Source organism: Balearica regulorum, chromosome 8 (genome assembly GCF_011004875.1).
Source record: "Balearica regulorum gibbericeps isolate bBalReg1 chromosome 8, bBalReg1.pri, whole genome shotgun sequence".
Classification (NCBI taxonomy): domain Eukaryota; kingdom Metazoa; phylum Chordata; class Aves; order Gruiformes; family Gruidae; genus Balearica; species Balearica regulorum.
Genome location: NC_046191.1, coordinates 29,477,669 through 29,501,294, shown reverse-complemented (window position 1 = coordinate 29,501,294; position 23,626 = coordinate 29,477,669). Strand labels below are relative to the sequence as shown.

The following is a 23,626-nucleotide window of genomic DNA, read 5'->3' as shown; positions in this document are numbered from 1 at the left end:
CAGTCTTGCCCCAAAAGCTCACTCTGGGCATATGATACTTGTGCTAGAGGGAGAACAGGTTTGTGCAGCAAGGTGCTTGCACTGCTCCCTCATGCTGGAGTTGCCCAGCTTGCAGGGGCTGTAGACCATCACCTGAGACCAAAAGCAACACAGAGGTGTGTGGGGCTGCCACGGGTTGGTGGGTACTGACCGCAGCTGGGGGGGGAACACCCCCCCACGGCACCAAAAGGGGCAGGTTGGGCTGTCTGGGGAGGCTGTCAGCGGCCGGCGACCGCAGGCAACGAGGCTGACCCCACGGTCGGGCAGCCTTGGACTTTGCCGCCATGGCGAGCCATGCCAGTTTATGTTGGGCAAGGATAAGAAACCAAGCCCTGTCCCCTCTGCCACCCCGGGAGCGCCAGGCTCTGCCGCTGGCAGAGGTGACCTGAGGTCTGCCAAGAGTGGGCTGTGCCCCGTGCCAGGGGGACGGAGGACGTGGGTAATTTGGGCTTGGACAGAGGGGGAGCGAAGCCCTTCTGACGTGTTTGGTGTTGCAACCCTGCCCTTATCTTTGTACAAAGAGTCCAGCCACTCTGCACTCCTCTCCGCACCCCTTTCTAAATCTGGGCTGTGCTCATGTGTCCATCTCTTTTTTTTTAAGCCTTTTTTTTTTTTTTAAGCTTTTTTTTTTTCATTAGTTTAATAGCCACGGAGCTCACCTGAGCTCCTTTTGCAAGGAGCTGTTGCAGCATGATGAACAAGGCAGATGTACCCATGCACGCACCAAGCAAAGCCCAGGAAGCTGCAGCCAGGCTCCGGCCTGCCAGACCTCTTGGGGTCTTCTCTTGGGGAGAGACTCCATGGAAATGGCCCCTTGCATTCCCACAGTGACTGCGTCGGCCTGTTCTTCCTCCTCACAACTTTGGGCCTTTCCCAGCAGAAACTGGCACAGTTCTGCTGAAGTCAACCCAGAGCTGGATGGGTACCAGTGGAACTACACCAGCCTCTGGGGATCTGCTCAGTTGCCAACTGGAAAATATGTTTTTTTGATAGTTGCAACCTTTCCCCGAGGACTTTTGAGTCTTTCGAGTGTGAGACATCCACCATGCCAGCTCATCCCTAACCTCTCCTCTCATCTCTTGGGCTCAGCAGCACAAATCCTTATGAATTTGTCATCGGAGCTACTCCTCCCCAGGGTCTCCCATAACTCCTTCAAGCAGCTCTGCCTGGTACCACTGGGACAAGCAGATGGTTTGTGCCTCACAGCTGCCCCTTCCCCAGACCAGTTTGGGTTTTGGCGTAGTGACCAGCCGATGTGCCCAGACTGTGACAGAAGGAAGGTGGGTGTTCCTCTCCAGGGGGCTGTGCTCGGCCCCATCCCAAAGCCATCCCTGTGGCAGCCGATGCAAGGCGGGCACTGCCAAGCCATCCTGCAGCAGGGCACAAGTTAGTCCTTGCCTCTGCCTCCTAAAAGCAAAGCATCACCCAAAGGACAACACCCCTTCATTGTCATCACGAGGATGCGCATCCCACGTGTGCTACGAGGACATGTACGCCACCCACCGCTGTTAAACCCAACAGCTTCAACCATTTGAACTAATGCAGCGTGGCCGGTGCCTTGCAGTGTGGCAGGACGTGACGTCCCCAGGGCACACGTGTGTGCACGGACAGTTCAGGCGTGATCTCTAACAGGCTTTCACAAGCCTCCATCATGTCCCTCCTGGCCTGGTGTAGCACCAGTTACCCTCCTTGCACAGGGCAGCACAGCGGTGCACAAAGAAACGAGCTCACTTGCTCAGGGCGACGGAGCAAGCTGGTGCCAGCAGCCCAGGACTGTCACCCTGGGGTCCCCATCGCCAACCCCCCAATTAATTAGGAGTCGTCCCTGTACTAATTGCGTCCGTGGAGTCATAAGCGCATCGCTGAGATGCGGAGCCCTGTTGCTGCTGGGGACAGCTTCACATTCCTGATTTGACAGCGCCACCTCGTGAGGTGGCCCCGCTCCCGGGGACCCGTGGGGTGCAGGCAGCCGTCCTGCCCCGCCACTGCCTGCACCCCCGTGGCTCCGGGGAGGCTTGCACACCCTTAGGTGTGTTTTAACCTGCCCGTGCCCACGCAGGTGACAGTAACAGGGACTGCAGCCACAGCGACAGAAGGAGACATGACACTCAACATAACGCGAGTGAGTTTTGTTAATGGCCAGACCAAGAAAGCTCAAGGCTTCTTAGAAACGTGAGGTTGGCAGAGTCTACCCTGCAGCCACCCTTAGGCAAGCACAGAAGAGATGTCCAGTGCAGGAGAGGCCACAAAACCCTTCCCCACACCCGTCAACAGCATGGAGCCACAGACAAGCAGACCCACAAGGCACACCAGAGACCCCAGGCATGATGGTGCCCAGAAACTGGAGGGCACTAACAGCCCTACCAGGTCTGACACCATGGCATTACAGACTAGGGGATCAAATACCCACCTTGGGAGCAGATTCCTCCTCCTACCATGGAAACAATTCACTGCTACTGCAAGAGAGTTGTGCTTCCTTCTTTATTTCTCCTCTTCCCACTGGACAGTCTCCAAGGTTGGGTCTCAGTCCCAAATATGATGAAGCAGGACAGCTAATACGGCATCTGGGGTTGCTCTGTCCAGGGCAGACGTAGCAGGATTTCCTGTGAAATTTCCATCACCACCTGAGCAGACGTGCTGACAGCAACCATACATGGTACCAAGGTGCTATAAGAACCTGGTTTGAAGGCAAGAAGTTTGTCCAAGTGGGGAGAGTGGAAGGGTCTCATTTCAGGACTGCCCAAGTGCGTTTGCAGGGGTGGTGACTAGCAAAGTGATATTTTGCTGAAGGACAGCAAAGAAGGAGATGCTTACAGCCCTGCAGCCCCCGAGGACCCGCGTGTCACAAGTAGTGTGGCACTCCAGAACACATCCCTGGAACACGGCAGCATGATGGCCACCGGTGAGTTACCTTTGCTGGAGGCTTCAGCCCCTCTGAGCACACCCCAAAGGGGACAGCAGGGAAAAAAGCAATGTTAGGCTCCTGAAATGTGGGTCCTCCCTATGACACAGCTGTGCCTTCACACAAGTGGACATATCTAAGGGCATCCACCCATCAGTAGGCTGATGCCAGCCCACCTCCTTCCATCCAGATCTTTCAAACACGAATAAAACTTCACAGGATAGTGGGAGGTGTTGGGCACTACTGGCACACTACCTAGATGTCCTGGGTGGATGGGGTGGGGGTCTGCAGCAACTGTCACTCTACCCAGAGTCACAACCTGCTCCCTGCCTGATGGTGCCTGCAAATTTGGGGAAATTTGCTACCAGAACCTGAGCAAGAGGACTCAGAGGGCACCAAGGTGGTGGGGCTGGAGCAGCAGCACCAGAGCACTGCACACGGTTCCTCTCCATGATAGCAGGATTATGCCTGCTGGCTGGGTAGGGTGGAGGAGCACAGCACCTTTCTCCTGCCCCAGTGATGCCACCACAAACCACGTCCCTCTGCCATTTAGGAAGGTGCCGTTCAAACTTTCCAGCTCCTGCGTGCAGCTGAGCCTGATGCTTGCCAAACACCCTGTGCCACCCTGCCCAGAGCACATGGGTGCACTGGGACCCACATTTCATGGACCGTCCCAGGTCCAAATCCTCCCGTGTGTGCACAGAACAAGCCCATACTGCACATCCCCTAGAGCTGTCCCTCTCAAAACTCATCCTTCTGTTCACATTCATTTCACACTTGGCAACACAAAGCCCAGGTAACTTTCTCTTCTCCCCCTTGTAGCAACCATAGCCTCCACGGACTTGGGGCTTCTGCTGAGAGATGATGTTTTTGTCGACTTTTTCAACACATTTCTGAATCTTCCTGTAAGTCCACTCTGTACCATAAAGCCTGGGACCTTTCTGAACTCCTCTCAGGTGAACTTTCAGGTTCTGTGGTGTTAGAGATCCCAGGAAAATTGGGAATACACCACACTCAGGCTGGAAAGTGAGGGAAACCTGAGGACCTCAGCTTGGAGACAGAGGTCTGAAAGGGAAGATGATGCCCTTCTCTGTAGTGAGGACTAACTAGAAAAGTTGGGCTTTGGGCTCTTCTGCCACCCTTCATCTCTTTCAGCTCTCCCTTTTCCTTTCGATACAGGTTTTTGGCCAAACACCCATCTACATCAGCAGCACGGGGCAGTGGCACCTCTGGCCAGAGCTGCCGAGCCTCCTGGTGAGAAAACGCCCCTTGTGAGGAGGGAGGGGGGTGAGGAGGAGGGATGAAGGGCACAGGGCAGGGGAGGGAAGGAGCTAGTTTCTCATTGCCAAGGCCACTCTCTGGCTCTCCTGTTTGCGCAGCCAGGGGATTATTTCAAATCCAGGTGTCATTTTGCTTTTAAGCCCTGGGAGGAGCACAAGCCGTTTAAAGTCCTGGTGCAGCTTATGGGGTCCCTGCGGCCCTCAGTAAACATTGATAGCTGGAGTTAAGGAGAGCACGCGTGGTGGCAGAGGAGGAGGACACGAACATCAGCCCCTCGTGTCCTGCATTCCTCCTGAATGAAGTCCTGTTGATCCTCCAAACCGGCTCAGCCCTCCCCACGGACGTCCCCCGTCCCCACAGCCACGAGCACCACTTGCAGCGCTCAGATCCCGTAGCAAAAGGGAACTTGTTCCTCTGGTGCTGCCGGAAAGCTGCCGTGCCTTCCTGCCTGGGCTCCGGGAAAGCAGGCGGGCTGCGAGGAGAGGCAGCCATGCAGTGCCTGGGTCTCCCAGGTTTGCAAGCAGAGCTCAAGGGGATGCAGGCAGGGGCTATAGCTTGAGTATCCCCCTTTGTTCTCAGCATGGGGATGGTTTTGCATCACCGTCTAGCAACAGGGTGCTTTCCCCTGCCTCCTTCCCCCATAGCAGGGCCCCGTTACTCACCCAAATCCCCAGGCAAGAGACGGCTCCTCGCTCACAGCCTAATCCTCTCCTTGGGCGCGGGGGTTGCAATGCAGGATCCCAGCCCCCCAGCTTTACTGGCTTGGCTGAAAAAGCACCGCCTGCCTCACTTCTGCAAATCCAGCCTGTGCCTCCACCTCATCCTCTGCCAGAAGCTCCTGGGTTTCATTCGGTCGGGGGAAGCAGGTGAGTCATTGCGGCACAGAGGAAATCAGAGCAGCTTTGCCACTGCAGCAGGGCTTCCTCTGGCCGGGGCTGTCACCGTTTGGTGCCTGCCCAGTGGGTCGTGCCTCTGCTCCGGGTTAAAGAGGCATTGCATGTCCCATTTTTAGGGATGCGGCAGATCCCAGGGTTTCCACGGGATGAGCAGGGCTTTACCCCACTGCCCTGTTAGTACAGGTCTGCTGCCTCTGTGGAGTTGAGCTGAAATAGCTGCTTAGCAGGGTTTATCCTGTGGATCATGGGTGGAGCAGGGCTGGAAAGCATCCTCGGACCTGGGAAATTGGGTTCCTGGCACTTCAGGTTTGTTGCCATGCAGGGTGCCCAGAGCTCTTGCACTGTATTGCAATAAGCTGCTCGTATGATGCATCCTACGCTGGGAAAATAGGCCTATGCCGTGGTCTGTCCTATCAGCAGGAAGTCTGAATTGTGCTCAGTTTACCCCTAAAACGAGCCATCTCAGCCCAGCCAACTGCTTTGTCAGCCTGCGCGTCCACGCAAGAGAAGGCCACTGGAAAGCAAGCTGCGGCAGCTGGGATGCAGATTTTCATTTCAGAAAAATAAGCGATTCATTGAGGCGTGCTCCATTTCTGAATGCGTTGCTGCTTCTTCTCCAGTCGGGTTGAACCTCAAGCTGAAGGAAGTTGAGAGTAAGCCCCAAACTCAAGCAAAAAAGATGGATGTTTGCAAGGGGAAGAGGCACGATAGCTGTGCAGACTATCACCCACATGAGCGGGTCGTCCTTGCAAACACCACATGTGCACCCCACAACCTGTCTGAAACTTCCATTTTGGTGTGATTTGCTGGTCTCCTGGCTCACAGCACCACTGCCCTCTGTCCGGGAGGCTGGGGGGATGCTGCTGGTGGGGTCCAGAGGGCTTTCTTGGGGACCACTCCTGCATGCACCCCTAATGCCATGCTCTGCACGCTCTCTCTCTCTGACAGCAAAACTGCTGAACTGGCAAAGTGCTGACCAGTGGCTGCTGGAGAAGTGCATCAGCGGGAGCCAGGGCATGTGCCACTTTCGGGCCTTCGTCCAAGGAATGGCAGGTGGGCACGGGGCGCTCCACAGCCTCTTCTCAGCCAGCCGCGGGCCAGCTGCCCGGCGGAACGCCGGCACAGAGCTGGGGGCACGGGTGAGCACCAGTGGGAAAGGAGACACTGTGATCCCCACTCACTTCCCATATGGAAGATGAGCCCATAGCAGAGCCCCAGCATGGGTGCTGCATGCTGGGGGGATGCATAACCCTGGCTCTTCTCTACACTGGTCCGTTGGTTCATCCAGGGGGTCTTTCCTTCTTTCTCTTTTTTAAAAAAAACAGACTGCTTTGCTCATCAGCAGGGCTTCCAGGGACTCCTTCCAATTCCCATCCTTTGTCTGATCCATAGGGGAGGAACTGACCAACTTCTGGCTCACCACTGAGAGGCTCCTGGGGCTGGACGAGTCGGACACGAGGCAGAGGGACCTCTACCTGTCCTTGCTCTGCAGGCTGAAAGCCACTCACCTGCGCGAAGGCTCCAGCGTCGTCACTCTCTGCAGGACCATCGCTGGTAAGAAGCACGGGAGCTGGGGATGAGCAGTGCCCTTCCAGAGAGGTGGTCTTTCCTGGATGCTCCCGGAGAGACAGGATACCATCACCAGCTTTGCTTGGCTAGGGAACGGTCTGTATGGAGCCATCTCCTCATCGTAATCCCCTGCATCCATTTCAGGGTCACTGCCAAAACCCAGCCACGTTCAGCCCATCAGCACCAGGCGGGAGATCCTAAGCAAGATGCAGGAACAGGCCCTTTTTATGATTCAGAGTTACTGGCTCCCTAAGTTCTTCATCCACTGCAAGATGGGCATGGAGGAAGAAAAATCATGCCAGCCTCTGCTGCAGGAATATCGGGAGCGTTTATTACAGGCCAACTTGCAGGAGCCCTCAGACTTTTCGGAGAATGTCTTCATGATGCATATTAAAAGAAGCCAGGGTTTATCGGGGCCCTACTGCAGCAAGAAGGCCAAAGCGGAGATCTGGACTCTGGTCAATAGGGGAAGAGACACCCAAGAAATGAAGATGCCCAGTTTTCAGGTGCAACCAGGAAGGCAGCTGGGGCCAGCTGGGAGCACAAGAGATTCACATCCGGATAAGGGTGCTTTGGGACCGATTCCTCAGCAGTCAGAGCATCCTGCAAACACTGCCTTTGGAGGCAAAGGAGAAGCAACCTCTCCCAAAAGACCTAGACCCAGTGCAGAGCAGGTCCTTCATCCGGAATACCTCTCTGAAGAGAAAGTCCTCTCTAACCTGCGTTCCTCTGCACCCCTTGCCCAGCTGCCATCCCTGAAAAAGCCAGTCAAGACCTTGAGTTTCCTTCCCTGGGCCCTTAGCGCTGATTGCTGTGCAGGACGGCCCTTCAGGGACTTCTTGAACTGCCAGGACCGGTCTGTGGAGACTCTTCTCCTGGACCTGTGGCATGACCTGGAGGAATTTCTGCCCGTGGTGTTGGACCCCAGCACAGAAAACAGTTTCTTCTTGCGTCGTTTGATCGGGGAAAAGATATGCAAGACCTATCTGGAGGAGGGCACCATTCAGCAGCTTCCCCTGGAGACCAGGACTATCAGGAGCTTGCGGGATCATCTGATGTCTGGAGAATTCTCCCCCTGGATATTCAGAGCCCAGAAGGAGATTTGCAAGGTACAGAGCAGTGCTGGCAATGGTCAGGCTGGGAGGCACATCTGGCATTGGCACCCCTAGGCTGATGTGAGGGCTGTGGGCCTGTTTAAGAGAGAAGTATTTGGAAAATGAAGATGAAGAGAGATTAGGAAGAGAAAAAAACCCCAAACCTTATAGTCGCAAACCACCTTGCACTGGAACCAGTGACCAAGATGTGCCAGGCCAGTGGAGGGGACCATCCTCACTGGTTTCCTGGGCAGTGGAGCAGAGGCGAGCAGTCATTTAGCAGCTGGTGACCTCAGTTGTTAGATGCACATGCCAAGGACCAGGGGATGGCAGGGCACTGGTTGTCCTTTTGCATCCAAGTCGCCAGTTCCAGCACAAGTAAAATGCATTTACAACCCAAGCACTTCTGGGCAGCCTCCGAGCAGCCCAGTGGACCAGCCTGGGCATACGGCTCCTGGCAGAGCTGTCCTGGGCATCTCAGCGAGGTGTAACCTGCCCACGGCATCACCGCTGCGACCTCAGGGTACTGCAGGGCTGGGGGGTGCCGGTTGCTGCTGGAGCTCTGACTGAGGACAACCCACCTTTGCTCCTCCTCAGGTGCTCTGCTGCTTCTACGAGGAATTTCTGGCTGATGATGACAGGACATTCCTCCAGTTTATGGTAAAGGGGATGCACAGGGCACACAGGCATCCTCGTGGGGCACACAGGCAACAGCAGGGATGTGAGAAGTTGGAGAGAGGGAGGGAGGGGAAGCCCAGCAGTGGTCCAGCATCCCAGTGTTTTCCTGGCCAATGCTGCTGCAGGGCGATACGGCAGTGCTTGCCCTGCTCCAGCTGCCGGGAGCAACGATCCTCAGCTCCTCCACCGCAGCATCCCGTAAGTCAGCAGCGCTGTGGGCACACCCTGCGAGAGCTGCCCTAAGACAGGCCACGACCCATCCCAAAACCAAGGAGACTTAAAAGCAGTTTTCCAGGGTAGGCAGGGGTGAGCCCAGGAGCAGGCTGTGCACTGGGTAACTGCCTGATAGGCAAAACACTTCTGGGAATTAATTCTCACCCCTTTTTTCCTTGCCCGCAGCAAATACTGCTATTGCTGTGACTCATGTGCAAACACACATGTATGTCCCTGTCCCAGCACGAGCGCCTGGCCAACACGCTGGGGGAAAAGGGCATGAAGCCTTTTAGGCTATGATTCAACCATGCTCAAGTTTTCCACATATTTTTTTCCCCACTGTGTAAAGGGATGATTTAAGGAAGCAGAGTCACACAAGCACTCGTCTTCCCGGACTATTATCCCTCCCAGCAGTGGAAATCCCACTAATACCTCATGTTTATTAACACCCTAAATGCTAGCCTTACACCCAGGAACCTCCTCGCAGACAGAAACCCCCGAGCATCCCACCTGCTTGGGTCCCTGCACAACCTACGCAGGCGATTTCGCTCACTGCGGACAATGTTCTTCAAGCCAACCATTAGGCTTTTCCCCCAGCTGCAATGTAAAAATCAGCAACTGGAAATGGTAAGGAGAGGCTGTCAGGGCTAGTGCCCCCAAAGACCCGGCTCACAGAGATGCCAGCATCTCAGTCAGCAAGAGCTGAGCAGCTTGGAAAAGTCAGCTGGCAGCTCCTGACCCAGATTCATTAAATGCTCTTGGTTGTAAGTTAATTAGCTGCCCAGGTTTTTAAGCATCTCTTGTCAAGGAAATTACCCCTCAGAGCACAGACCTGGTCTGGGAGTGCAATTAGCACTTCAGCAGGCATGGAGGCCATGCTCTCGGCAGGCACCATTCCCTAAGCCAACCTCCTCCCGGGTCTCGCTGTGCTGATGTCAGGGGAACTGCTCGGGGGCTTAGCAGGGTTATTTTTGGTGCTTGTGCTCAGCAGCGTGTATTTCAGTCAGAAACCAGCCACTCTGACCCTGCTGCGTGGTGAGTTGTGCAAACTACTCGCTGGTGGGGAGGGACAAAACCTGCAGGAGGGTCTCAGCGGGGGGGCGGGGGGGGGGCACTCCCAGGGCACCGGCCAGAGCCCATCCCAGGGATGGCAGCCAACCGACAAGGCACACGAGGTTACCCGTCTGCCGGGGACACCTTCAGGGTTGTTTTCAGCCCTCCTGGGTGGATGTTGACATCTTCAGGAAAGCTGCTGCCTTTGCTGGCAAGCCATTGTCTGGGCTACCTGGGGGACCTGCTGCATGTCCCCAGGACGTCCCAGCTGCAGGCAGATGTGAGCCAGCTTTCAGCAGCTGCACGGGTAGGTTTAAGGTCTATGCTGAGCTTCGTGTTCACCTAGATTTCTTCCAGACGGTTTGAGGCTAAAGCAGAGATCTGTCTCGGGTAGGTTTGTACTCTAAGGCACAGTAAAACACGCAGCTAGCCCGTCGGGCACAGCGCAGGAGCAGCTCCTCCGACGGGGTACGTGCTCTGTGCAATCACCCTCTGCTCTTCTCACCATAGTCTCTGCAGAGTGATGTCCCGATGCCCAAGATGCAAGGCCACGCTGTTGGGAAAAATGTATGTTTCCTCCTGTCCGAGCGGATAAACGCGTCCTTGAAGCTGAGCCAGGCCTTGCACGGCACGAGGCACTTGGAAGGTCTCTCCTCCGAGTGCTGGCGATTAATTGCCACTCGGGACCTCCGGAAAGGGGGCTCCCTCCAGGCAGAGGTGGAACATCTCCTGTACAGGACTGGTAAGAGGAGGCTCTGAATTTCTGCCAGGGCTCATGTTGGCTCAGGATGGTAAAGCATATTTTGTGCACCCGTGGTGACCAGTGCCCCTAATGCACAGGCTTTGGTGCATTGCCGTATTGCTGGCAGTGCGTGGACATCATGGACTGGGTATCTAGGAGCCATCACCTGTAATCCAAGCTCTGGCAGTGACCTGTGGGCCAAATTCCCTCCTGCCAGTACCAGAGGCACCAAATGCCACCTCCCTGCACCAGCCTGGGCCACCAGATCAAATGAAGGCTGCAGCAAAGTGACTGAAACCCAAAGCCAGCAACAGCCACTGTCACCCCACTTCCATACCTTCTCCTGTGGATGCTGGGACTGGCCACGAAGGTGTAACACCTAAGCTTTGTCTTCTCACATCATCTTTTGAGAATGACATCAAGTTTCTGGGCACCTGCTGGTGCACTGAGAGTGACAGCAGTCACCTGTAGCAACCCCTAGGTAGCTTGTGGGGCCTCCGTCATGCCTCAGAAATGCAGTGTCATGGGTAGATCATGGGAACAGGACAGGGAAGGGGAAAGGAACAACGAGTAGCGATCACAATAGAGCTCTCGGAGCAAGTGCTGTCGTAGCCAGGAGGAATGAACATTGGATCTCTCCCCTCTTCTCTATTTGACGCAGACTCCCAGAAGATGATATCAAATAAGCTGGCTGCGGGTAGCCCAAGCAAGGAGAATGAGCTGCTGTTTCTCAAAAGCCCATCACTTGGTGAGTCCAGTCTGAGCAGGCTAGAAGCAGGGTGGGCTCCCAACCATCATGCCCTTGGAGGTGCTCCAGCATACTCTTAGGGGACTTGACAAGCAGCGGTCTTCCCTGCTTGCATCCTGTAGAACATCTCCAGAAGGAGAGAGGTTTAACCGCCCTTGAAAGGCACGTGTTTTGGGGTGTTAATCCAGCCAGAGAGGGTGGAAGTGGGAGGGTTTCTCTGAAGCAGATACCAGGGTGGTCAAACCACGCAGAAGCAAAGAGTTCTCCATCATCTTGTGAACTGGGCTCACCATGCAGACATCAGCATGGTGGCTCTGGAGAAGCCTGGGCTTCTTTGGGTCCTCTGCTCTGCGGACAGCTGTGAGCGGGCTCTGGCTGTCACTTGAGGAATGGACCAACCCTGTTCTGTCCCCACAGCCGCTGAACCCGAGAACAGAAAGAAAAGGATTCATCCCATGAGAAAAACCAAATCAAGCACAATGAAGTCCACCACTGCTGCAGTAGAGAAGCCGTCTAGAAGACCCAGGTCTGGCACCTTGCAGCACAGGGCTTTGCTGAAAGAGTGGAAATAGCCAAAAGCAGAAGGCAGATTTTTCCCAGTGCTTTCCCGTAGTGCCAGTGCTCCTTGCTTCATCGTTGGCCGCTCTCAGATGTAGGCACGGGTACCCCATGAGTCCAAACCGTGGAGTTACTGGGGAAAGGTGAAAAATGTTTTAACACACCCACAATCCCACAGTTCAGATTTACTCCTCACATCTTGTGCATCTCATGTACTTCATCCTCAATCACTCCCTGGCATGCCACTTGTACTACAGCTGGGCAGGTCTCAGATTTCCCCAGAAAATCACTTAAAAATACCCTCTGACCACACATAAATGTCTGTCCTCGCTGACTGCGTGAATGTCCATGTGGCTCATGTCTCACCTCCTGGGAATACTCCAGATGAGTCCTCACAGCTCCACACTGGGATATAAATGGTATCCAGGACACAAGTCAGTCTTGGGAGCCACACTTAGACAAAGTATCTGACCCAGTCCATTGATCTTCAAATAAGGGTTTGCTAATCTCATAAATGACCCAAAATCCCAGTCCATTCCCAGCTCTGGTCTTCCAAAACTCTGCTGAATCTTTACAATGTGGCTGTCCTGTGGCTTTACATCTATCAATAATCTCCTGATCTACCAATTGCAAGGGTTTTCCACCCCAGAACCAAACCCATGAAGTTCTCTGCCATCCAGTGGCAAATTATTGCTCATTCTCAGCAAGTGCCAGAGGGGAGCACAACCTCCTCCTCCCACCAGTCTTTCCAGGTCCCCCATCCTTACCTGCCTCTCTCCCCTTGTCTCTGCGGGGGCTGCCCTGATCCATTTGTGGGTTCTGAGGTCTCCAGCGCAGACCCAAAGTCCTGCTTCCTCCCTGATTCCCTGGGCAAAGCCTCCTCTTCAGGCTGAGACCGGTTCCTTTGGACCACGGCAGCAAAGCTATTGGGCAGGTGCACCTACAGCAGAAAAGAAACAGCTTGTCAGGAAAATCCCCCTCCAGATTCCCAACGGCTCGGTGGATGGGCAAGACAGACAAGGGAGGCTGTGCTCCACCAGCACCTTTACTGGCCCATCTGCTTTACAGATCCCCAGGCATCACTCATCCATGTGTTTCTAGCTCTTCTTCAGGTGCTTCTTGTTTGAGAACCAAGCACAGAGGTTCTGGCTATTTTCCAGGTCACTGGCAGCACAGAGATCACATCTCCTGGTGTCTCCTCCTCTACAGGCACTTTGTGAAAGTACTACACAACCCTCCCCACCTGCAGTTCTTCAAGCAGTTCCTCGAGGAGCGCAACGCAGATGAACCACTGCATTTCTGGATGGCCGTGGAGAAGCTAGTCTCAGAGACCAACCCCAAGACGAAGAACTTACTCATTAACAACATTGTCAGAAATTATTTCCATGCTGAAATCCCAGCTGGTAGGCACCCTCTCACCCTGCAGTTTACTCCATTCATGATGGAAGCCTCTTTTCCCTGAGCTGGATGCAGATTTTACATTACCTTGCAGGGACCTGCCAATTCTCCTCTCCTGTCCAGTGGAGCATCTATTTGCTGAGGCCTTCCACTCCCACTTATATTTCTAGGAAGGTAGCCTACTTCTTTGGCAGGATCTACTGACCAAGACCTGCAACGTGCAATTCCTGCAGTGGCAGAAATAGCTCTTCCCTGGATTCCTTTAGATGCTCTCGGAGTCACAGCTTCACTCCCAAAATATGCAATTAACATAGTATAGAAAGGAAAAGAGATGAGGCAACCAAATTCAGCCATCAGGGCAGGCAGAGATGAGACAGGGTGCTACTTGCAGATGTGAGGGTAAGAAGAGATGTCATGGTGGCTTGGGGGTGGCTGGCAGGGGTAGGCAATGATGCCTTTCTCTTCCAGAGGAGCTGCTGGACTGCCACACTTCAATCATCAAAGAAATAAATGAGGCCGAAGTAGTCAGCCCCTTCATGTTGATGACAGCACAGGTCTTTGTCCAGAAAGCAATGGAAAAACGATGGTGAGGACGTGGGCCGAGCTGGTTCCTAAGCCCAGTGGTTACACAAACACATCCTTCCCATGGGAACCCCAAGGGGACAGACAGCAACTGGTACAAATGTATTTCCCTATGAACCATCACACTGAAATCCCAGCCAGACCCTCACCCCAGAAAGACGGCTGTTGCAGCTGCTGATGTATTTATGTGTGCAAGGCTGGCAGGGCTCGTCCCATAGGTACCAAAGCACTGCTGGGCTTGCAGGGTGCTGGGCTGGAGGAGAACATACACTACAGATAAGCAGAATGGACACTCCCAAACCTGTCCCAAACTCCAGCCCCCTGTCCCTTTCTCCAGCCTCCTCCATGAACAGAAGTCCAGTGGGACGCCAGCCCCAGGACCATCCCCGTCAGCTGCTCCCCCCACTTAGCCACCCTCCCACCAAACCACCGCCCTCCTCATGCGTCTGGCTGCCCTTGATGTTCTCCCTCTGATCTCGCATCCGGCAGGTTTAAAGAGTACCAGGACCTGTTCCCTCCAGGCGATATGCATAAGTCTAACCTGTGCTTGCGGCGTGGGATGAGGAACTTCACGACAGACAAGCTGGTAAGGAAAGACCCTGCTGGCAGGCTGGGGATGTTGTCCAGGCAAGAAAGAGAGGAGATGCTGCAAGTGAAGCAGTGCTCTTGTAAATGGGAGTTGCAAAAAGGCAGCTGGTAGGTAAAGCCTCACTCCTACAGGCTCTGGAGTCCTGCTCCACGCAGACTCCACCAGATTTGGTCAGGACTGGCCAAGTGATTCACACTATCACCTACAGCCACCAGCAAAATCAAGAAATACAACAAAGCAAAGATGATGGCTGGCTCACAAATCTCACTGTGAAGGCTGGGTTCTGGTGGTCCAGCTTGCAGTGGTGGGTCCAAACGGGCAGGCTCTGACCCTACTGCTGCAGCCAGGGGCCAGCTCCCCAGGGCCGTGTCGCTGGCTGACACGAGCTGTGCCATGTCTCCGCAGTGGTGGGGCTGGTACGCCATTCACGACATCGTCAGGAGCATCTGCAAGTTCCGGAGGGAGATGGACAATGACAAACGCCGTGTGGAGTTTGAGGGCTTTCTCCGGCAGGAACTAGGAAATGAGGAGGAAAGTATGGCTATACTCCTGCCACCCCTTCTCCTCCTTCCCCAAGACAGTCCTGGGTTTAGGCAGAGAAGTAAATGGAGGAAACCTATGGCTCATCTCCCATCCCCATATGCTGACTTAGTTTTCTCAGTTGGAGGCACATAAAGAGCCAGAAGAGCAGGAGTTTTGGGATGCCAGATACTGCTGTGCACAAATCTACACTTGGGTGCTGGGGTCGGGAGATGAGGTCCAGAATTTTGCACAGGCAACGTGTACGCATACACATTCATGCAATATCTGTTTTTCTGAGGCAGGTGCCCCATGATGCTGTTGCATCTCTCTCAAGTAGTAATGTATATGCAAGTTTGCGTCCCTTCCACAAAAGCCAGAAGGCACTAAATGAAGCTAAGGTGGGACAAGTCAAAGAGTAAACAAAAGGAAATTATCTCTATGCAACAAGGAGCTGACCTCCAGAGTGCTTTGCCAAAGGATGTAGATCCTGAAAATTTACACACAGGTGTAAGAGGAAGCTGGAAAAGCTGTTAGAAAAAAAATCCACTGAAATTGCTAAATACACAGAAACCCCATGTAGATGTCAAGAAGTCCCTGGAAATGAAAATGTTTGGAAGCTGGAGAATATTGATATGGGGGAAATAACACAGATGTTTTACCTTTCCTTCTCCCTAGTTATCTGCTTGTGGCCCCTGTCAGAGACAGGAAAATGGTTAGACAAACAGGTAGACTTTTGATCTACCTGTGGCAATCCTCTATGAAAACATAAGCACTCCATGGGTGCAAAGAGGAGGAGGGATGGAGAAACCAAGCTAGGGGGAAGCCTGCACTCTGGATGGGTCTGAATTCCCTGGAGAGCCTGACTGCAGGAAGGCTGTAGTCCACCTAGGTAGAAAGACTCTCAGCAAATGACTTGCGTGCAGGTAAAGCAAGCACAGGTGAGGGGAAGGAGCAGGGTATAGCTCAGCATCAGATGCCCAGCTGGCCTCAAACCCAGTGCTGGGAGAAGCAGGACACAACAACTCTTCTCCTCTCTCAGACTTGCCCATCAGCTCGATGCAGAGCAGCAGCACCACGAGCACTTTCTGCTCCCGCACGGCCTCTGCCAGCACCCCACCGGACAAGGAAGTGGTACTAGTGAAACGCTACCTGTTTAACAACCAGCTCATTACCGTCAACTTCCTCGTTGATGACCTCCGCTTTTATCTGGAGATCAACAAGTAAGTTCCCTTTCTACCAGGTGCTCAGGTACCAGCAGTCTCCCTTGGCTCTGGCCCAAACCCATCCTGCAGGTAGTGCCCATCTCTCAGCAGCAGATAAAGCCTGGTCCATGGATTCATCAGCACACACTAAGGTCTGTGCTGCCACCCCTAAACTCCTTTCAACATCTTTATGCAAAGCTGGTACCTGGACATCATATGACACAACCAAAGTCTCACCCCATAGCTATCTACATCTAATCTGCTCATGGTTACCTGCCCCTGGAGCCCCCAAAAGCCTCCATTCCAACCAAAGTCCCCTGGCTCAGGGTTCCTGTTCGGGTATCCTGGAAGCACTTTTGGTTTGATAGTCCCAAGCAATCTATTTTTGCCTACACCTTTCTTGACGTGCCAGTTTTGGCATTTCCCCATTGACTTTGTCCAGTTCCCTGACAAACCTGTAAGAGCAAGCCATGGCCAACCCACAACAGCCCTGCAGTCAGCACATCCCCACACGCACAAGACCAGGTTTTGATTCTCCTCTTTTCCTGAAGAAGGACAAGCATCACATTCCCCAGGTGAATGCTGTGACCACGAGGGCGGTAGACGAAGTAAGTGGCTTTTCACACCTCCTGTTTCACTGCTCCACACCTTGTGGATTGCTTTTTCTGCCCCAGTAAATACAAAGCTAAGCAAGAACATGACTGTCTAGCCTAGCAGTCAAGAGCACTTGTCTCAGAGCAAGACCCCACATGCCTTTGCAGGTTTTCCAGGCTGGCTGATTCAGTTGAAGCTCTGGCAGCTCGCAACATGCAGTCAGAAAAGGAAGTTGCTTTTCTCAAAAGGAAAGTTGCCATCATCAGCAAACTCTTCCTGAACTCTGACATTCCCCCTAAGTTGCGGGTAAGATGCTGGGACCTGCCCAGGAAGGCTGAAGGCTGCTGTCTGCTCATTGTTCAAGACAATTGCATCGCAGCTGTGAGCTGTTGTGGGGAAAGGGGAACCAGGCAGAGGATTGGATCTGCTCCAGCCAAGCATGCTGTGAAGCTTCAGAGCATGGTCTGGAGCTTGGGACCTCCACCTGGGCTCCATGGTATGGGAACTGATCCACCACCAGACCCACGCTACCACTTGACTCACACTGATTGAGAACAAGTGCATAGACAAGGAGATGGTGAAATCTCCTACCTGCTGGAGAAGTGCCAGGGCTGAAGCACCAGGATGGGTGCTGCACTCCACCAGTTCAGTCCTTTCAGTCTCCAGAGGTCAATGTCACCATCATCCCCTCCCCACCTCTTCTCCTATAGTAGCCACGGCTCTGCCTGTCTTCCCTTTGGAAAGCACAGCCCAGTGCTTTCTACAGAAATCCAGGGGAAATCCCACCCTCGTACCTGGGACAGTCAGCCAGGACATAACTAGTATCTCTTCTTAGAGACTACTGAAATGCAAGGTGGGGTCAGGGGGAGGAACATGCCTCTAGGGCGCACCAGGAGTGTCACAAACTGCTTTGGCTAACCTCTCTTCTGTGGCCAGGTAAACATCTCTGAAGAAGAGAGAGATTTCATCTGGAGTTTATCTTCCAAAGGGCTACTGAACCGTATCCTCTACCACAGGGCCAAAGTCATCATCTTCCCCATCCTGATGCACTTCTGGAGAAGGTACCTATCCCCTCTGTCCCAAGGTGGGGGAAGCTCAGTGGATGCCAGCCTCTTTCTCCAGCCACCTGTTCCTCTGACATGATGAAAATGCAGATGAGACACTCCCCAGGAGCTTAGCTGTAGATGTCTGCTTGGAGGTTTGCTGTCTTCAGTATTTCTCACACAGGTTCTGCATCTGGAAGGTGATGAGGAGCTTTCAAGTGTCTGCAAAGGACAGGGAGCCAATCTCTTCGCCCAGTTCCAAAGCCTCCTCTGAATCATCTGAAGTCTACAGTCCAGGTAAGCTGAGTGCCTGTCCTCCTGCTCCACATTTGTCCTCAGGCTTGTTCTTCCAATGCAGAAACGTCCAGACCTGGGTTTTCAGGGCTCCACAGGGTTCTCCTTAAAAGAGCCAAACTCCTTCCTTCACACAGCTTTGAGGACATAAGTGGTGCAGACCTGTTGGAAAATGGAGCATTTTTGAAACCTTCCCATCAAATTCAGTCAAAATTGCCCAGTGGGTTTTTAGAAATTTCTTTGGGGAATAGGGAAGTGGGTGTAGAGACTTCATGAGCAAAGAGCTGTTGCATAACTCTTGTTTACTTCAAAAAACAAGTTAAAAATATTCTCACACACACCCTAAAACAGAAATAAAGCAACTGATCTTTTGGGTTGCAAGTCAGATGGGAGCAGGAAAAGAACTACGCAGCCAAGCACCAGGCTCAGTGACATTACATGGGGGATGCTTTGAACATCTGGAATGGAGAAAAAGCTTCATCAGGATTTGAGGTGACACTCAGTAGGACATCTCTGGGAAAAGAGATTTTTTTTTTCCCCTTCCTCATCTGCTTGTTTAGTTTCAATGCACTGAATAACACTGAACTGAAAAACACAAAGAAAGCAGTGCTAATGCTGTCAGTCTGCCTGACAACCTGGCTGAATATTCATTTGGTAATTGTCTAATTGATTTTTGATTAAAGGGGAAACCAAAATAGGCACGTACTAATCTTGCTTTGACGATCGAGTGGGTGTCAGCAAGCCGGTGATCTGCTCCCTGTCATTTATCACTGTCAAGTTCTGGTTTAAAAAAAAAAAAAAAAAATCAGCAGAGCGAGAAGATTTTGATACCTGCAGGCAGGAGCCTGAGCTACTGCTCTGCAGCTGAGCTGGGGTAACAGCCCCCCGTGCTGCTGTGCTCCCCCACCTCTATTAGCTCAAACACCTTGGGTACTCCCCTGGATAGCGTGCAATATTCAGCTTGAGTCTCCACTGTATTACCAAGCCTCACTGCTCTTCTAGGGCTTTCTCAGCCATAACTGCTGTAGTGCAAAGCCTTATTGCCACCCGAAAAAAACCAGACAAAAACCTAATCCAGCACACGGGTATTCCCAGCTAGTGACAAGCCAGAAACGTCATGTTACACAGGAGCTACCTGCTCTGTTGTCTGGGGCAAAGGCACTTGTTTGCCAAGGTCTTCAGGAAACCGACGGGGAGAGACAGACGTCTAATCAGTGCCAACTGTTGTCAAGGGTCAGGACAGTCCCACCGCTGGCCAAGCACTGCAGCCCGTATTTAGATACGGAGAGCAAGCAAGCAGAGACACTGCTCTGGAGAAACAGCTGGGGATCTGTAGAAAAGACTGTTATCTTCCTCAGATGGATATTAATCCTGCAGTGAATGTCCCTGCGACAACTGTTGTCCCCAAGCCACAGTTCCTCGTAGCACCTCACAGGGACGAATAACCAGAGCCAGGCAGATAAAATCCCTCGGCTCCGGTGGCACGTTGTGGGCAGAGATGCGTGACCTGCCTCATTTCTCCTGCCCTAGCCTGTGTGGCTGGCGCGTTCAGCCTGGCGGAGAAGGAAGGGCGGATGCCATCATGCCTTGGTAGGGCAGAGTGGTACCCGCAGGGTGCAGCGCAGGCTGGCTCCCGCTCTGCACCGCCGGCCCTGACTGTCAGGGAGGAGCAAACCAAATCAGCGTGCAACCCAAAAATATGGGTTCCTGTTTGTGACTGCACTAATGCCAGTGCCATCTTTTGCTCAGGATGCTTTCCTGCACCTTATCATGCTTTCACCTTTGTCCAAGGGTCTTGCTTTTCTGGCCTTTAGATAAAAGGCTTGCTTTTCAGCTGGGAAAAATTGATTGTGTTGTCTTTAAAAGGGACTAAAATTGCTAGGGAAAATACCTGTAATTCCAGAGAAAACCTCCTATCGCCCACATCTTGCTTTTGTCTTATTCTGAGGGTTGCTGCTTTGCGCAGACGTGGTGCGTGCACAGCTGGGAGGGTGCCAGACACGAATCCATCTCCCATCACCAGGCGTCACTGTGGCTCCGTCTGTGCCTTTGCACAGGGGCCTGTCCTGCTGAGACTGGGCGTACTGCCTGCACCCCGCTTCGCGGGCACAAGCACAGAGCTCCTCTTGGGAGAAGCCACCCGTGCAGGCACAAAGCTGAGAGCACGTCTGTGCGTGGGGACAGCCGTGCACACACATCCCCTTGTCTCTCCAAACGCCATTTCCTCACGAGCCTCCCGTCTGCCACCCAGGACCCCCGACCCTGCAGCAGAGCCAGGGTGGGATGCGTCACCCCTGCCCTGCAGCCCCCAAACAGCTTTGCAGTCAAGGAGATGTGGGTAACTCATGTCCTTGCTCAACCACCCCTGTACAAGCCCCATGGGATTCAAAGGGGACAACACATCCCGCCGTCCTCCCTCATTTGCCACCAGAGCACTTACCACACGGTACTGCTTCATCTCTTCTCCCTCACCAGACAGTCACACCACCATTGTCTTCACGCTCCTGAAAGGGGTTCAGGTCCTGCTGCCGCAGCCCCAGAGGACAATGGAGCTATTGGAGGAGCAGAGAGGTGAGCCAGGGCTGAAAGGAGCGCTCCTGCTCTCCAGGGGAGCTCTGGCTGCTGGGACGGGAGCTGGGCTTTAGGGCTCCCTGCGTCGGTCCACGATAGGAAATTTGTGCGTGTTGTTTTTCTCAGATTCAGATAAAAGTCTTGGGAAAAGGCTCTCATTCAGCAAGTCTGCCTCCTGTCCTGCAGGGCAGGTAGGTGGTTGCAGAGGCAGTCTACCTCCCCCAAACCACACCAGCACGTGCAGCAGCAGACCAATGACTCCCCTTAAAACCCAAAGGCCAAGTGGGTGGGTCTGTGCAGGATGCTGGTCACCCCCACCATCTCCAGTAACCTTCACAGAAAATCCCCAGTTGCTGCACCTCTCCATGCCCCAAACACCCCCCGGGGAGCACACAGCCGTGCTGTTCATCCCTGATCACCCACACCCTGCCTCCAGCAGCAGCAGCCACTGAGATAACATCTCTCCCTTCCCTGCAGGCACAGAGGGAAGGACAGACCTCCCAACCTACCATCCACACCGAGCAGGATACGGATGTGCTCCAAGAAAGCTGAGCAGTCTGGACACACTGCAAAGTTTGCACTTAATCAGCAATAAGACCTAAAAATAAAGCAACTCACAGCATCCTCCAGCCTGCCTGGTAACACAGCATAGCAGTTTGCACCTCTGTGACAACAGCAGGGATGTGCCACAACACATTTCCACCCAAGGAGATACCCTTGTCCACACAACAGTCTCTTTCTTCACATGTATCTATAGAAGACCGCATTGCCAATAGCTGGGACCCAGTAACAACATAAATAAATCACACTGGGCACACACAGCACACCACTACCTTTGAAGTCTTCTTCAAAGACATTTGGAAGGTCCTCAAAGCCAGAAAATAGTCACAATAAATACTTTGCCTGAGGATAGGGGGGTCCTCAAAGACCACTGGTCCCCAGAGCCCTGCTGCACAGGGGCCACGCTTCTCACCAAGATTGCTTTCCTCTGCTCAGAACATCTCACAACCTTGTCCCAGCCCCTCACCCCCCCATGCTTTCCACACAAATTAAATACCTCCCGTGGGTGGCAAGGCTAAGAGATCCCACCTGGTTTTACTACTCAGCTGTCCCTGGGTGGTGAGATGGTGCCTGCCTTGCCAGAGCCTTTCCGATTTTCCAGTCAAAATCAGCTCATGCCTGACTCGGGGCCTTGACGTGATAGTTTTTTTTAAAGCCAGTATGCTCACACAGCACTAACCAAATCATATCAAAGACCTTCATTTTCCCCAGGTGAAAGTGAGTCAGAGCGGCTTTGCCAAGTCACCGCAGAAATCCCCAATGTTCTGTGGACCTCTTGAAGAAAAGACCATGACCTTTATCACACCTTGCCTCTGACAGCTCCCGCCAAGCTCTCAGCTTTGTAACCTTTGGGCTATTTTCAGCTATTTTTTAACCCTCAAATCCTAGAAGACTGCATGCTGGGAATAACACAGGTGCATTTAAGGCAGAGGACGACACGTTTCATATTTGTCAGTTATGATTATCAACGCTTTGCTTCTGGAGGATCAAAAAACCAAACAAACCCAAAGTCCAACAACATTTAAATAAATGAGGCGCTTAGGAGTGGCATCAGCTTCCTACAACCTGGACTCTGACCAGCTTCTCAAAGTTGCCCTTGTGCTGTAACTTGATTTATGCCCCAAAAGCTTTCAGCCCCAAAAGCTAGCCGCATTTTTGTGTGCTTTGCACTAACACTTCAGGCTCTGCAGCCTGAGCCCAGCTGAGCCTGGTCCCTAGAAGGCTTCACGGATCTGCCTGAAGCTCATCACAGCAAAACCGCAGCTAAAAGCAATCTTCACTCCACTGCTGCTGTGGATTTTTTTTTCCCCCCCCCCCCAGTGCAGCAGATGAGACACATTGACCCGGGGCCATCCCCGCGCACACAAACGTGTCCTCAGCACACAAGTGACAGGATGGGGAGCACCTGATCCCATCGCATCAGGTTGAGCCCGCTGCCCCTGGGGTCGCCCAGCAGGAGCCGGGGAAAAAGGCAGAGGCACAGCGGAGGCACACCACAGAGGCACGGCAGCAGGGGAACGAAGCGCGCAGGGCCAAATCGGCTCGCCCTTGGGCACCGTGCGTGGTCTGCGAGCCCGCCTGTACGAGGCAAAGGCAGGCAGCACCTCCCAGATGGGCACTAGTGCTGAGAGCCACCAGCACATCAAGCAGCACTAACTGCGGCAGCTGGCTCTGCCCCGGCGTCCCAGGACACCTTTACCCCCGGGTCGCGAGATCAGGCACTGCCGTACCGCTCAGCTGCAGTACTATCCAGCTGTCCTTGCCGCTGGTTTCCCATCCTGCCTGGCCTCTCGCCGAGCACTCGCCCATCCTCTCTGACCCTGCGAGGAGCAGAGGCAGCCTGGTGTTTTCCCCAGCGTTGGTTCCCGTACTGCTTTTCCCCCTCCCCTGCTCTACGAGCAACAAGCTTTGCAGATGCGGTGCACAGATCAAGTTTCTCCTCTGACACCAGCCTGCCGGCACCTCCGGCTTCTCGGAAAGCAGGTCACAGCCCTGCAGACCACACGAGCCTTCCCTGGAAATTCTTCCCAGCAGCCTGATTGCCCCAGAGAGTCAAGTCACAGCCTCCACGGGTTTAATCATTGCTCTGGTTTGGACAGCCTTGAACGCTCTCCGCTTTCAGGAAGGCCCTTCCACAGCCTTTTAAGGCTGCCAAGTCACAGTCCTTTAGCAAAACAGCAGAGTGATGCAAGAAGACGCGAAGGTCAAAGCAAGCTGGAAACATGACGTTTATCCAAGAGGCTGAAGGAGCCCAGCTCACAGCCTCACCTCTCCTCACGCAAGAGCAGCAATGTGCTCCTGCAGCACAGAGCCACCACGCTCCCCACAGCACCCCTGCTTCCCACGCTGCTGGGACCCAGACACGCATCTCTGGGTGTCCTCCTGCTTTCTGGGCATGAGAAAGAGAACAAAAACCCCAAACGCAGCAGGGAGGAAAGGAAAAAAAAAAATACAAGCATTGACACTAGAGGCATCAACATTCTCCTGGTTGCATTTT

At 53.5% G+C, this 23,626-nt stretch overlaps 1 protein-coding gene across 1 annotated transcript; it reads left to right on the top strand.

The window, feature by feature from the left end:
* The first annotated feature begins 2,928 nt into the window (after positions 1-2,928).
* On the top strand, positions 2,929-21,120 carry RGSL1 (regulator of G protein signaling like 1). The gene is made up of 22 exons (XM_075760573.1): positions 2,929-2,941; positions 3,764-3,846; positions 4,121-4,195; positions 4,959-5,088; positions 6,067-6,171; positions 6,511-6,672; positions 6,832-7,796; positions 8,379-8,441; positions 10,236-10,467; positions 11,129-11,215; positions 11,633-11,741; positions 12,983-13,176; positions 13,640-13,757; positions 14,243-14,339; positions 14,748-14,877; positions 15,904-16,084; positions 16,828-16,966; positions 17,597-17,721; positions 17,888-18,000; positions 20,473-20,568; positions 20,755-20,759; positions 21,046-21,120. Exons 1-22 carry the CDS (start codon positions 2,929-2,931, stop codon positions 21,118-21,120), a joined length of 3,297 nt encoding a protein of 1,098 aa, XP_075616688.1.
* The last annotated feature ends 2,506 nt before the right edge of the window (positions 21,121-23,626 follow it).

Coding starts and splice junctions, on each gene's coding strand:
- RGSL1 (XM_075760573.1), top strand. Junction 13,758..14,242: donor AAAGCAATGGAAAAACGATG/GTGAGGACGTGG, acceptor CGCATCCGGCAG/GTTTAAAGAGTACCAGGACC. Junction 16,085..16,827: donor TTTTATCTGGAGATCAACAA/GTAAGTTCCCTT, acceptor ATGCCTTTGCAG/GTTTTCCAGGCTGGCTGATT.